This window comes from Acipenser ruthenus, chromosome 16, assembly GCF_902713425.1.
Source record: "Acipenser ruthenus chromosome 16, fAciRut3.2 maternal haplotype, whole genome shotgun sequence".
Lineage (NCBI taxonomy): Eukaryota > Metazoa > Chordata > Actinopteri > Acipenseriformes > Acipenseridae > Acipenser > Acipenser ruthenus.
The window spans coordinates 4,548,355-4,563,190 of record NC_081204.1 but is presented as its reverse complement, the minus strand read 5'-3'; the positions used below and the strand labels follow the sequence as shown (position 1 = coordinate 4,563,190).

At 38.0% G+C, this 14,836-nt stretch overlaps 1 protein-coding gene across 14 annotated transcripts in view; it reads left to right on the top strand.

The window, feature by feature from the left end:
* The window catches only part of LOC117411782 (plasma membrane calcium-transporting ATPase 2), a 147,609-nt gene that overhangs the window by 71,955 nt on the left and 60,818 nt on the right, over positions 1-14,836 (top strand). For all 14 annotated transcript variants that reach the window (XM_058988502.1, XM_058988493.1, XM_058988489.1 and 11 more), the window contains one exon: positions 10,363-10,884. In XM_058988502.1, coding sequence (XP_058844485.1) covers positions 10,686-10,884 — 199 coding nt within the window. In that variant the 5' untranslated portion in view covers positions 10,363-10,685. The remainder of the gene's footprint in view (positions 1-10,362; positions 10,885-14,836) is intronic.

Below are 14,836 nucleotides of genomic sequence, written 5' to 3'. Positions count from 1 at the left end.
AGTCTTTTGAACATCACTGTAACCCCATGATGGAATAACAACCTGATACAGTATATCCAGACCTATAGTGGTGCTTACTCAGTGTCAAATGGGGCTGACAACATGTCATGAATTGGGGTATAATGGCCATTGTATTCATCATTCAAGAACCATTTTGTGGACTACAATAGCTATGTAATGCGTTTGATGATGTACTGTATTATGATTAACAGCCTCATCATGACACGCATCATGTTTTGCTCACTTCTCCTCTGATAGGTGGATTTGGCACACTTGAGTATATTACTGTAGTTCCATCTCTTACAGCAGTAGTCACTGTACGCCACTGTTAGGTCAGCATATGGAGCATCTCTTAATAAGGATTCAGGAAGCTGCTAATATTATAATTAATAGACTTTGACACTGTGGCTTGATATGCTTCTGGCACAATATATTTTACAGGATATGGATGTTTTGGCAGTTGATTGGACCATTGCAAGAAAAATTGCAAATATTAGTACTAAAGAATAAATGTCTGACAGAAAATGCTTTTCCTGTTCTTTTAGCTTGGTACATTGATATTCATGCTCTGTTTAAAAGGCTTCCCCAGCATCCAACCTGTTACAGTGGCTTGATAGGCGGACTCACAGATTCATCACTGGTGGCAATTCGCTTTGGATTAAATTGGCTTTATTTCTGCGCAAGTAGCTATTATTTTATAATGAAATAATGAATGCTTCCCATGTGCACATGGGGCACAGGCAATTCCTGCAGTGTCTAATCAGCACAGCAAGAACACATCTGTCTGGAGTGTACTGGTGCAGTGGATTAGGGCTTTAAGTACTACATTTTTCATGTTTTTGAATTTTGTCCCAGTACAAAGTCAATATGAATCATCAATGCAGCAATCAAGTAGAAAACCATCACCTCCTGCACCCAAATCCTTTTGTGACGGCTCTTTTTAAAGTCTTGTTTGCATCCAGTTCCAAGTGGACCACCTCCATTGGACCACCTGTTGCCGCTTCATCATCCACATTTAACTTAGCACATCATTCCGCACTCAAATTCTATGAACATATTCAAAAAAAAAATTGTTACCTGGTTTGCCTACATGTTTATAAAAAAAATAATAATATTGAAATTAAGATTCACCTTTAAGCAGGCCTCATTAAAACACAGTGGCAGCGCTGGGTAAATTAACACGACAGGCTCTTGCCACCTAGAAGGATGTGTTCTGTGCCTGTGAATCAGAGCGCCGCTCAGACTACTGTGTCATACTATTAACATATCCATAGCGTGGAGGGCTCCCCTATAGCATCAGAATAATTTTGAATGAAGTTTTGTATTCAGTAGCTAAGATATGAAGGGAAAAAAAACAGTAAAGGCTACAGCGACTGTAGTTTCGCTGGATTTCGAAATAGCTCTGTTCACAGTTGTATTTAGTAGTCTCAACTATTTTACGCTCCGATATTATTTTAATTTGTCCTGTATGATCTGTATGATTTGGATGTTGAGCCAGAAAGATTGAAAATGAATGGTAACATTTCTGTTCCCAGTAGCAGCTGGCTTTTTATATTGAGAAAATAAACCAGTAAAATAATATTATAAAATGATGTTTCTGATTTAAGACATTGAAGCATTAAGGCACGGCAGGGGGTGTGATTAACATGAGATAATCCCACCTGTAAAAGGTTTAAGGCAGTCCACATCAAGTTGTGCCCCTTTATGCCTTTAGGGGTCTCATTAACTCATGTCAATCACGCCCTCTGTCATGTTTTAATGCTTAACACTACCCTTTAGATCTAATACCTCAGGCCCTTCAATGATAATCAATAATGATTGTCACCTTTGTAGTAAAGAGTTCAAACAAAATATGCCTTTATAATGCATGTGTACAAAGTATTTAAATCAATTAAACCACCAACATATAGCCCCTTTGAACTTAAGTTTTTTCAATACTCACGGAGAACTATATTTTGGCAATGACTGGTTTTGGGTTTAGTCTAGCTAATGAGGCTGTTCATAAGGTATAGATGAACACTGACTTGTCGTGTCAAGAAATATCCCAAAGAAACAACATGCAGATGGAGGTAGATTGTTTTGCAAATCTTGTAATGTGACTTTGGAGAAAATACGATTGATCGCTATTTAGCTTCAGAATCACACATTAATCAAAATAATTCTATTAGAGGCTGCTAAACATAAGGTAAAGCAAATAACAGCTTTCAGAAAACAAACTTGAAAGTGCAGACAAAAAGTATTCCTGTCGGTTGCAGCCAGGTTAAATGAGTACTACAGGTACGATCCAGCACAGCCACCTCGCTTCAAACAACCTGCTGCTTACTTTTTAAACGCAGTTCGAATTTTAGACCCGAATAGGCACATTTTCTTTCTTTTGACTCGGTACTAATAAAATAAATTCCCGGATGGGACAAACAACATGAACATGCTGCATATATGGCCTTTATTAAAGAATGCCAGATACCCTTGCGTATACAAGTTTTGGGACTGTTTCTAATCGATCTCCGCATCTGTATAACTTGGCAAAGCTTTGCCTTATACTTCCAACCAACTCAGTGGATGCAGAACGTGCAGTCTCAATGTATGGGCAAGTCTTCACAACACAGACAGAGAATGTGCTGGGGGATGTTGCCTCTTGCCTTTAGCAAATGACAGCACTCCATTTTAGTAAGGCCTTTATAGTGCTCTGAAATATTATCTATTTAGGTTTATTTACTGTTTCAACAGGTCCGTGAAATGTCAGCGAAATCCTAATTTTATTCTATAACCTACCTGCGAATAAAATGCAAATTATCTGCGATTTAAGTAGACCCCTAGTAATAATGCATGCAGTTGCCATGGATGCAAGTGCCTTGTTAAACCTGAAAAGTCCAAAATTAGTGTTTCAATTATATGTGAGTAAAAAAAGAGCTGTGCTTACATGGATTTCTCATTAAATACATGGACTCTAGAGGAAATTCTGGGTTTTCTAGCAATGTTTAACCTGCACACTTGATAAGATCTTAATATTGTGATACCAGCATTCATGAAAGGTAGTTTACAAGAATTTGACATGGACTTTATAAGAAATCAAATCACTTCTTAAGGTTGCATGCCATCCAGAAAAGAAAAGAAAAGTTATTCATCGACCGATCTCCAGTCCTTTTCAGTCGGTATGTGGATTGCATTATTAAAATACATGATTGGGCACTCTCAATAAAAAAATAAATATATATAAATATAACCAAAAATATACCAATGATATAATCAATGCTTTTAATTATTATGCGATTGCACATGTACAAATTTCATATCCTGTCACGTCAATTCTGAGTGGCTCTGTGGACAATTAGATTAGCCAGAGAATAGACCTCATTTGTTCCATGTCTGGCATTACCAGTGCGCTTCTTTCCACTACAGACATATAACTTAAAATACATTTGATAAATGTCCGTTTTTTTTAACCCTGGTTTTGGTGCATGGCGTGTAAAGAAAATAAATGTTTTGGGGTGTTTTTCACTCCACATTTAGACACCAAACAATGGCTGGCATTCTATATTTCAATAGAGCCTGTCTAGCGCTTTCTAGCACCATTAAAATCAGCTCTCGTCGAGACCAATCTGCGTTTTGTAGTCTTCTGTTGCATTGTAAGGAAGATAAAAGCAGGTGGCTCCAGGCAGAGAAGGCAAGCTGAGTGTTTGATGACATGGTATGATTACATAACTACTGCCGCATACAAATGGTTCGCATGTACTGGAAGAACAGTCATATTTCAAGGGAAATCTGTGCAGCTATTAAGAGTACTAAAGGCTTGAGGGGCCCTGCAAGAATAGCTTTCCGTCCCAAACTTGACCTGGTGGTAGAAATGCAAAGAGGACTCAGCTTCTGTTTAAAAATGCATATCTTTTTGAACACCCACAAGAAACTGAATCAAAAGGGGTGCCCACTCTGAATGTATTATCCTGACATCCAGGAAACAAATCATTTAATCACATTTCTTAAAGGAGCACTTTATATCATCTATGATTTAAAAATACATTTTTTAAAAACTTTTTTTAATATCCTATCATGTTCTCTACTAATGTTTCATCAAATTAAAGAAGGATTTTTTTTTTTTTTGGGGGGGGGGGGGGGCACAGTTAATATTACAAGACAGTGTTTATTATGTATAATCAATCTTGATACATTTGTATAAAAATAATAAATATAGTAAAACTAGGAATGGATCAAACTGATATGCAACGGGAGCCTGATTTCCAACCCTGAAAACAGAAAAAAAAGATGCCAAAACAATGGCAAGTTTCGATTCCCCATTTGAATTTGTACAAAAATGTTTTCAAAAATTGCTTCTTCAGCAGCACATCATTACATCAGTAAAACATGTTGTCATGTTAATTACATGCTTTTTTTTCGGGGTGTCTAACGGCATGGTTTAAGCATGTTAGAGGTAATGGAAATCATCTGTTTACTTTTCTGAGCAACCAGCTAGGACAATATACTTGAAGGAAAATAATATCCAACATCAAGGTTCTTGGTTTAGCGCCGTGTGTAATATTACTCATTTAAATGTGCACAGAATAAAAATAGAAAGGTTAAATGGTTTTGGGGGTAGTTGCTGATGCAGTGAAACACCCGGTGATGTCTGTATCCCACTAATTATGGAGAAGCAGAAGCCTGTTTGTCACCTTTCACAAATTAGAAAGAAGATAAGCATGAAGCTAAGCTTGCTTCCAGCACTTTCTCTGTCATCTTGCTTCACATCCATGCCTTTTCCCCCTGGTATTCTGACACTTGTTTAGAACAAATCAGACTGCTGTTAGTGTCAACCAAAATAAAAAATAAGGAAGTAAAAAATGCCCCATGGCATGAGAAACAGTATCTTGTGTAATGGGAATAGTCTTAGATTTATAAAAAAAAAAATGGATTATGCCTACAGTCCACCTACAAATCAAAACTTTGACAACCCACTAATCGCACTTAACAAAACTATATTTAATAGCGTTTTCTTTTTTTTGAAAGTATCTTATTTCTTCTACTCATAAAAAGAAAACGCTATTAAATACAGTTTTGTTAAGTGCGATTATTGGGTTGTCAAAGTTTTGATTTGGTCCCAGCCATAAACTCCTGATAAGATAAAAACCTGTCGTTATATTGCGTTTTGGAACAATATTACATTTTAAAGCGGGCTGAGTTTCATTTGCAGATAGAAGCGGGCTGAGTTTCTTTTGCAGATAGAAGCGGGCTGAGTTTCTTTTGCAGATGGAAGTGGGCTGAGTTTCTTTTGCAGACAGAAGCGGGCTGAGTTTCTTTTGCAGATGGAAGTGGGCTGAGTTTCTTTTGCAGATAGAAGCGGGCTGAGTTTCTTTTGCAGATAGAAGCGGGCTGAGTTTCTTTTGCAGATAGAAACGGGCTGAGTTTCATTTGCAGATAGAAGCGGGCTGAGTTTCTTTTGCAGATGGAAGTGGGCTGAGTTTCATTTGCAGATAGAAGTGGGCTGAGTTCCTTTTGCAGATAGAAGCGGGCTGAGTTTCTTTTGCAGATGGAAGTGGGCTGAGTTTCTTTTGCAGATAGAAGCGGGCTGAGTTCCTTTTGCAGATAGAAGCGGGCTGAGTTCCTTTTGCAGATAGAAGCAGGCTGAGTTTCTTTTGCAGATAGAAGTGGGCTGAGTTTCATTTGCAGATGGAAGCGGGCTGAGTTTCTTTTGCAGATAGAAGCGGGCTGAGTTTCATTTGCAGATAGAAGCAGGCTGAGTTTCTTGCCTGACACTTTCTTGGAAAGTACTGTATGACGGGGTTCCCAAGCTGGGACCGGGGTCCGCTGGGGGGGAGCACAATGCTTTCAGGGAGGGCTGTGGCGCATATACAAAATTCCAAAGCAATATTCCCTTAGAGGGTCAATTAATTTACATGAACACTGTTGTTAGGTGCTTGGGGTTATTTTGAATGTAACATTGACGTCAGCTGGTTCCTGCAGTAACGGTATATACCATTATACAACAAATAGGGGGAGTACAAAATAGGCAACTATATCAATGCACTTTATAATTATAACCAATGCCAATGTATGTTTTTCTGGTAGAAGTTATTGATATATTTTCTCCCCCTATTTTAAGAAATCGCTCCATAATTACTGTACTCAGTTGCACTGTGTAGATGCAACATAATCCTGACTGTAAAGGTAAGCAGGAGCAGTATGGTTTATTTTATGTATGTAGGGGGAATTAAACATATTAAGAACTTCTACCAGTAAAACATACCTTGGCAGAAATTCAGTGTTTATTAATTGTATTTATTTATTTATTTATTTATATTTATGTATTCTTTTTAAATGATGTTATAATAAAAAGTGCATTAATACAGTTGCCTATTTTGTACTCCTTATAATCACCACCCTATTTGTTGTATAATTGTTAAGGCTGATTTATCGATGCATCGTATCGTTTGACAACTATCAGTAGTCAAGCCTGTGCATCGTTTTTGTGTAAAGGGTTTAAGCAAAGGAAAGCTTAATTTTTTTTTATAACATTTGGAATCATCAATTATTTTTTGCATTAAGCGCAGAGCTTCTCTGCTCCCCTCAGGTCTGACTCACTGAATCTGCATGCGATTGAGCTCACCTTCTCCCCCCTGTGAGTGTTTACTGATGGGACTGCATCTGTGCAGGAGTCTTCAAAGTAACAGAGCAAGTTAAGAGCGCTGTGCTAGAATTACAAATACTGTACCGACCGAGCTACAATGCCTTCCGATGTTTGGCAATTATTTTCTAAAGTAAGACGGCAAGAAAGTAAAGAAAGTAATGTTTGGGATACTCCGGTAACACAACTAATTTACGGCTTTCTTTTTGTTTTACTACCAAAAAAGAAAAAAAGATTTGTCTGCATCTTGCCATATGACATCATTACACAAGATTAGTGAGATGCGGAAATCCTGTCAATGTTAAGCAATGTACAGATTCTGCCCCTGTGTCAAATTGTGGGATTACTCCAGGGCTTTTCTATAGTGTCAGCTAACTGGCAGCAGTGGCTAGTTCCTGCAATCTATGTTTAATCGTGCTTATTAACACAGAAAAGGAAAACATGGCAACTGGCTCTAAGATCTGGGTTGATCAAATCTAAGATGGCGTCAAGGATTTTATATTTGCGAGGAAGGCTGTTGTTTCCAAGTACACTCGGTGTGCCCTTGTTATAGCTATGATATGGGAAGTGCTTTGCTCTTCCCTTGTTTGAAGGGCCTGTTTTTTTCATGAACAGCTCTGCGTCTGCTTTGAGTTTGACTGCCATTGAGCTCGCCGACATCTCTTTATTGTTATCCTGTTATCTCAAGGTTAAAGTGAATGGCAGAGATTACGCTTATATAACAATTGTTATTATAATAGAATTCTACCTCTGATGTCATTGCTCCCCAACAATGAAACAAGCCTTCTTTTCACAGCTTTGTGTTTCATAATACTGATTTTCAGTTGTTGGCTGAATCTCCCACAGAGCTCTCATTCTCTAGTACTGTTTGTAATAGCCTTCTTTTGAGATTTTCCTTTTAACAAAAAAAAAAATAGATAATGCTAAAAAGCCTTGCTTATACTTAATGACTAATTATTTTTTTTCCAATTGAACGTCAATTTTTTTTAAAAAAAGTTTAATTGTAATCAAATGCATTGCCAACAACAGAACTTGAGTAGATCTGTAATTATTCTGTTCTGACTTTAATTGCTTTATTTAACAGAACAATATGTTTTAATAACCATGACAGGAGACGGTAGTGTTTTCAAGTGCCCAAAGTGAGTTATCATGGATTTTGGTGCATGATTGCTGAATTTCTACTAATTCAGACAATAGGAAAAGATCATAAAACAAAACAAAAACAAAAAACTTTGAGAGCCCCTGAAAAGAAATGTGTTCACATTGGAAACACTTCAAATTTGATTAACCTTCTAAACATTCAACTTTTAACTATTGTTTAAATACATTTTTTACATCCTTGGGTTATTGTGATAATGGGGTAAAGGAAGAAATCAAACTATTTCGGCAATTGAATAACTGTGGAAATTCGATTAGGCTTTGTTTAATGTGACAGAACTGGCACAGCTGGAATAGATGGCATTTCTAAGAACAGTGCAAACATTAATTCAGGCTGAGAGCACTCAGGACTTTAGGAGAGCCTTCTGCCTGGCAACAAATCTTATTTCTTTAACCTGAAGGCAAACTTCTTGTGGAAAACAGCCTTTGACAGCTCATGCTACTGGAGCACAATTCAGTATTGGTGCAAGCACTACTCATGTTCTCTGTGTAAATGTATTAAAATCCATAGGAATGTTAATGAGGCCCAACTAAAATCACTCTTATGCTAAACACAGTACATTACATCTGAAACCCTACTTACACACACCTGAACCCCTTAGACCCCTTTTACAACCTGGCCCTTTATGCCCAACATGGCTTTCAGCCTTGGAGTCTCGGTGGTGCAGTGGGTCAGCACACTAGCCTTTTATAGGTCTGAGTTTGATTACAGCTCAGGTCACATATGATATGGTGCTGTATCCCTCAGTAGGTAAGAGCCTTCATCACACCACACAGCACTTATTGGCAGTGAACTCTGAACTCCTACCTCCAAGCTTGAAGGAATGAAGCATGCTCACAAGACAAAGGATGAACAGAACCAGAATTTCCACAAATATCATACCTGTGCAATTCTTATTCTTTTTTAATGATCTATGTTAAACCAGTTTGTTCTCTTTATAGTTAGATGAAGGGTAGATGGTCAAATGGGAATACAGCTATAATTCATTTTCCTTAATTGACATTATCTATAAATACAAAAACTGGGAAAAAAGGGATCCTTAAGGAATATGACATACTGCAAATTGAAGTGACATTTCTTATTCCTGAGGCCTAATGAGATTTGAAAAGAGGGTAGACTATCCTGAAATACAGCTAAAGGCACAGCAGGATTAAGGTGGAGGAACCTGAATCCTTTTTATCTGAGCAGAATCAGAACGAAGGACACAGCCACCTTCTACCAGACCCTGTGTGTTTGTTTCTGCAGTTTTATATTACAAGGCAGGCTCTCTCATGAGGAACCTGTCACTTCTGTGTTTCTGTTTTAAAGCCTGATAAGCACTGTCCAGCAGCTCTTTGGACTGCCTGTGTAGAGTCAGAGCAACCTCACACTACACCTACAGCCATTGAACAGCACAGCCCCTCAGCTGGCTTTGGATTGGGCGGTTATCCTTGCCTTGCTCTCAAGGCTGTGGAGACGTAGTTACAGTGCCATTGGGGAGCCATGTTACATAGGTTGTTGTGGATGGAAAATGCAGAAGGTTAATTTAAATAAGTACAAGTAGCGGAAATAATTTCACAGCTACAGTTCAAGTAGTTAAGCAGAAACTGTAGAGGAACTGGTTGTTATTTAGGGTATTAAAGTGAAATGCAAATCTATTTGTTTCATTAAGAAAAACCAGGACTGGCTTGAGGTAAAATGGTGTAGAATTTTCTGTGTCTTCACTGTTGTAGACTCGGCAAGGCATTGGAAGTGCTTATCCATTTAAAGTCAAACAAACCACCTACCCCTGTTATCTATTTGTAATCAAAGGGTACAACGATTGTAAAAATATTTAGAAAAAATAAGTATCACTTGAATAAATTCATTTACTTTTACACCCTGCTTTTATATTCGTTATTTGAGCTGTTACTGTGGGAAAACTGTGTTTACCAAATGTGTATATGTGCCTATGAAAAAATCTTACCTGCCATCCACTATGAATGGAAGTGCATGTGTGCAGTTTTGAAAGAAACACATGTTGCAAACATGCCATTCCATTTAAAATAAATTCTAATCTGGTACCACTTTATGCCAATTATTTGCATGGAAGGAATGGTGACAGTTTTAATCTTTGAGATTGAAATGACCTAGCCGGTACATAAAGCTGTATGCCTGGAGTTTTCTTGTCCTTACTGGAAAATAAGATTGATTTATGGCAGCCTAAAGCCACAGCAAATAACCAGTCACATCCTAAGATGAGGCATAATGGTTGGGCTATTAATATTCATGAGGCATGTCATTTAGCTGTTGCTCTTGGGATTGATCAACGTGTAGCACACTGCTAGTGCTGTGGCTGCTGCTGCTGCTGCTGCTGCTGCTGTGAGAGGAGAACGCAGTGCATGTGACACAGATAGGACTAGTTCTGAGCAAGGCAGCTCCAGTGATGACAGAGCAGCATCTGACAGCAGAGCCACAAGCTATGCCACTGCCTTGCTCTCTGACTACCACATGTTAGACAAAATGCTGCTTGACAAATGCTCTTTTTCTTTTTCTTGATGAAAAATTATTTATTTTGTTTCACCTTCTTTAATTTTGAATTGACGTTACTGTTCTTTTCTTTTTTCCAAAGGCTTAATGGATAAGATGACCATGTAGAACGTTACAAGCTGAGACAACCAGAATGGGAAACTGTATATGGAGTGAAGCTGGTCTGCAGCCTTGAAAGCAGGCAACCCTCTGGACTTTTAACAGGGCATTTGGAACTATTGGATTGCATTTATTTCCCCCTAAACTGAGGAATTCTTCGTAATATTTCATTTACAGTGAACACAGGTGGATTTTCTAAAATTAGCCCCTTTGATTCTGAGGCTCTACTTTCTCACTGATAACATTTTAACCTTTTAAAAAAAAAAAGAAATTTAAGCTAGAGAGCTACAAGCAATAAAAGCAACCATGGGGGACATGACAAACAGCGTTTTTTATGCAAAGAACCAAAGAAATGAGGCCAACCATGCGGGGGAGTTTGGCTGCACGCTGGAAGAGCTGCGCTCCCTCATGGAACTGCGAGGCTCGGAGGCTGTCATCAAAATCCGGGAGGACTATGGGGATATGGATGGGCTCTGCAGGCGTTTGAAAACATCGCCAACAGACGGTAAGCTTGCAGCAATGGCTTTGCATCACTGTAGATTCTCTTTATAACAATACAATCCAGGCTCTGCAGAAAATGGAGAGTTTTTCAGTCTATATCTTTTAAATAACACGCTCAATGCAAATGATTCATCCAGAATATTATTTAAAAAATGTATTATATGTATAAGCACAGATATGCATTGCAGCTGGAATATGAATATCTCTTAAACCCCTTCATTCAGAAGCTGGCCATGCTGAAGTTTCCATTGTAACAATTTATAAGCAGTACGTTAGTTGGCATTCTAGTTAAAATCATCTCTTGATAGATGGTATATTACAAGTGTCTCTCTATATAGGGGAATATGGTCACAATCATTATACTGTACATGTGGAATGTCTTAAGAACAGCATTAAAGAATAAAGCCAGCTTATAAATATGATATTACCTCTAAAATAACCCCCTCCTCCTACAGTTTGTTAGTCTGATATTATTTTATTCAATAAACTGTAATAGCAATAGAATGAAAAAACAAAATGACAAGGAATGAATGGCATCTGCTTCAGTGCAAAGTTCTTTTTTGAAAAAAAGATAAACAGAGCACTAAATAAACTATAAAACTTGTAATGCATAGCCTTACGTTAATTTAGGAGCTTCTTCTTAAAACCTTGCATTTGAACACTTTAGTTAACGGTATCATGTTTTACAGCACACATACATACAGACATACAGACATAAAAACTAGGTTTCGGCCTAACTTGGGTTAGGCGTAAAAACAGATCCCTACATTCTGTAAGATAGTTCAAAGTTGTTGTTTTTTCATTTTATTATCTGGGTTAATTTCAGCCTTATACATGAAATACCCGTACAGACAGCAGAAACAAAATTAGATTTTTTTTGTAAACTAAATTGAAACACTGCCTGCCAACGTACAACACAATTTAAATCAATAGTGCTGTAATTCCAAACGTAATTCTATCGGCTAATGCAACAGTAAAGTATCCCCAGATATTCTGGATCTCTTAGCTTAATTGGCTTTGCCAGAATTGACTTAATTCTGCCTTCAGTCAGACTGGTGTTGAAGTCACATCATTCTGCTCATACAAGGCAGCATGGCAGCAAAAGTGCCACTTGATAATGAGGACACATGGTTTTATTAAGTCATGCTAATCTGCTGGGCAGACATTCACTTTCAGAACTCAGTCATCTTCATATGCTTTCTTCACTAGTTTTGTACCTCGTCTCGTGAAGCAGTCCAAAAATGTGAAATAATATCGAATGGCATCTGTCATCAATTAAGCTGCATCATAGTAATCCATGGTGTCCTCAAGCTAGAAAACTAGAACGTGGCAGTGCTAAGTAGCAACGCTTTCTAGGTTAGTAACAAGGTGAATGACTCATGATACAGTCATTTTAGTCGACATTTTAAAGAGGGTCTGGGGGGCTCTGCCTTTGGTTGATTCAGCAATAGAACAGGGTTGCATTTTAAAGCCTATAGTAACATTAGTAATTAAAGTATTGTAGGTAATTTTATATTGATTCATGGGGTGAGGGTTAAAAAATATATCCACAAGATTATTTTTTACATAGGATTATTCCTAGCAGCTCCCTTCCCCTAAAAACAAAAACAAAAAAACAGATTGGGATTGCTTGTGTAAACTACCTAAGATCTAAAAAAAAACTGCAAGGCCAGCATCCTGTCTCATAAATATTCGAAGAGCAACACTTCCCTCTCATTCAGGTGCACTTACTCTTAATGAAAGCAGAGGGCTGGGCTATCCTGATGTCTGCTTGTCCCTGTTACATGAAATAGGGCCAGGATTGTATTATATTGACTTTTTCATTTATTTATGTGACATCCTTTTAAGGAAACATAAACCGTTGAAAGCATGTTGTAAACATTTCTTTTTCTTTCATGGCCATTGTATTGCCATGTTCAACACAATATTGTGGGTTTAATGGACATTTATCTGAGGTCAGAATATGTGGAGTGCCTCCATTGTTAATAAACAGTACAGAGCAAAACTTAACATAGGAGAACTGGTAAGTGTCTTTATTAAATTAGTTTAAAACCAATCATTAAATCAATGGCAGAGTATTTGTAGCGTTGACTTGACTTGTAATGTGTTGAACTACGGAAATTCCACCAGAGTTGTTGGAAAAAGCAATAACAGTAGAAAGGCAAGAAAAATACATTGACCTTAAAACATTTAATGACATGCTTATCGGATTAAATGAACTGCTGTGAATGAAGTTAATATAACTGCTGGGGATGAAGCAGGACAGTTGAAGAAGTATGCTCCCAAGGCCCCTGGTTCAGTACCCTTTATCACTATTAATTGGTGACAGTGGCATCATACCTACTGCCTTTGAGGTCAAGTGACCTAGAGGGGAAAAAAAATACCATGGCATTTCAGCTATTTTGCTCTCAGCACTACTAGTGAAAGTGCATTAAATCCACAGCATCTGCACTGGTGTAACCGAGATTAAAATGCAGCCCTACAGCAGTATGTTTTTAAAGAGTCAGATCTTCATGAAATCTCAATCAGCATGTTCCTGGTTTATTTGTGATTTTAACTGAATTATGAGAATTTTGAGAAATTATGCCTAATACGCTTCAAGCTTTTGGACTGTTCCTTACAATAACAGAAGCATTGTATCTGGTGGTTTTGCAGTTGAATCCACTAATGCACAGGGTTTTTGAAATGACAGACAGTTACAAAATTGATCTGTTGGTCCAGCAGGTCTGAGACGGACCAATCTGAGTGTTACTCTGAACACTGAGATTGTTCTGGAATTGGTCTTGATTTATTTATTTTTTTTATTGTTTTTTAAGCTATGTCTGAACACAGCTTAATGAATTCCATTGACCAATGACCGGTGTTTTTTTCTACTGAAGGACTTTTACATATCCTAAATTGTATTTAAGATTTTCAAGATTCAGATACCATTAAAGTGTCTCATCAACTGATGAACTACCTCCCGAATATGCTTCATTCAGACCATGTGTGAAAACGATGCACACACACCGTGACCTTCACTTCTGTCCTGTGCGGTTGTCAGCCCCCTCAATGACACATTGCAGCAGATGTAATGGGGACATCTGGTAAGAGATGCTACCTGGCAAGCCACACACCCATCACTCTGGATAGTGGGTGAACCGTGACTCGTCAGCCCACACTTCATGCTGCCTATGGGCACTGGACCATTGGGACTCTGTTGTAACCACTGTCTCTTGATCTGTCAGTCATGCTCACAAGGTACTTACTGATGGATGCCCTGCTATTGTAACAAGGTTTGCTTTGTCTCATTCTTAGTGCTTCCTTTACTTTCAGCTAATATGCAACCAGCTACGTTAACATCCTTTTCTGATTAAAACCAAACCAGACGATTTTTGTGTGCCTTTCCGTAGTGTGAGTTGCCACTCAGCACCTTTGTGTGCAGATCTTCTGTAGTATATGTACTGTATACATATGATACCCACTGACCCGTGATTCATGAAGTTAACTTTGTATAAACCTTTCCAATCGGATAATGTCAATCCCAAACCAAACTATTACATGCAAGCTCAGTATCTAACATATCTAAGCACAGCAATGGCGCGTCAATGTGATTCAAGCAATTAATTTTTATTTCAATGAAAGATACACTATTGAATGATACTTTTTTTTATACATGTGGTAGTTATAATCATGTTGTTTTGGGAGGGAAGAGGAGCAAGGTAAAAAGGAAACTACCAGTGCACAAGTGAAGGACTGTGTTGGTGTGTGTTGGTGTGTGTGTGCGTGTGCATGTAGCCTTCTGGATTCTTGAAAGATAAATGATAGATTCATCACCTGGTGCTCTATCCAGTGGGGGCTGCTATCAGATCTATGCTAAGTTTGACTTTGAAAGGCATGGCAAGAGTAAAGGAAGTATTTCATGATTTAGTGTTGGGAAGTAGACTGACTGCAACCTACAAGCAGTGCACTCACCA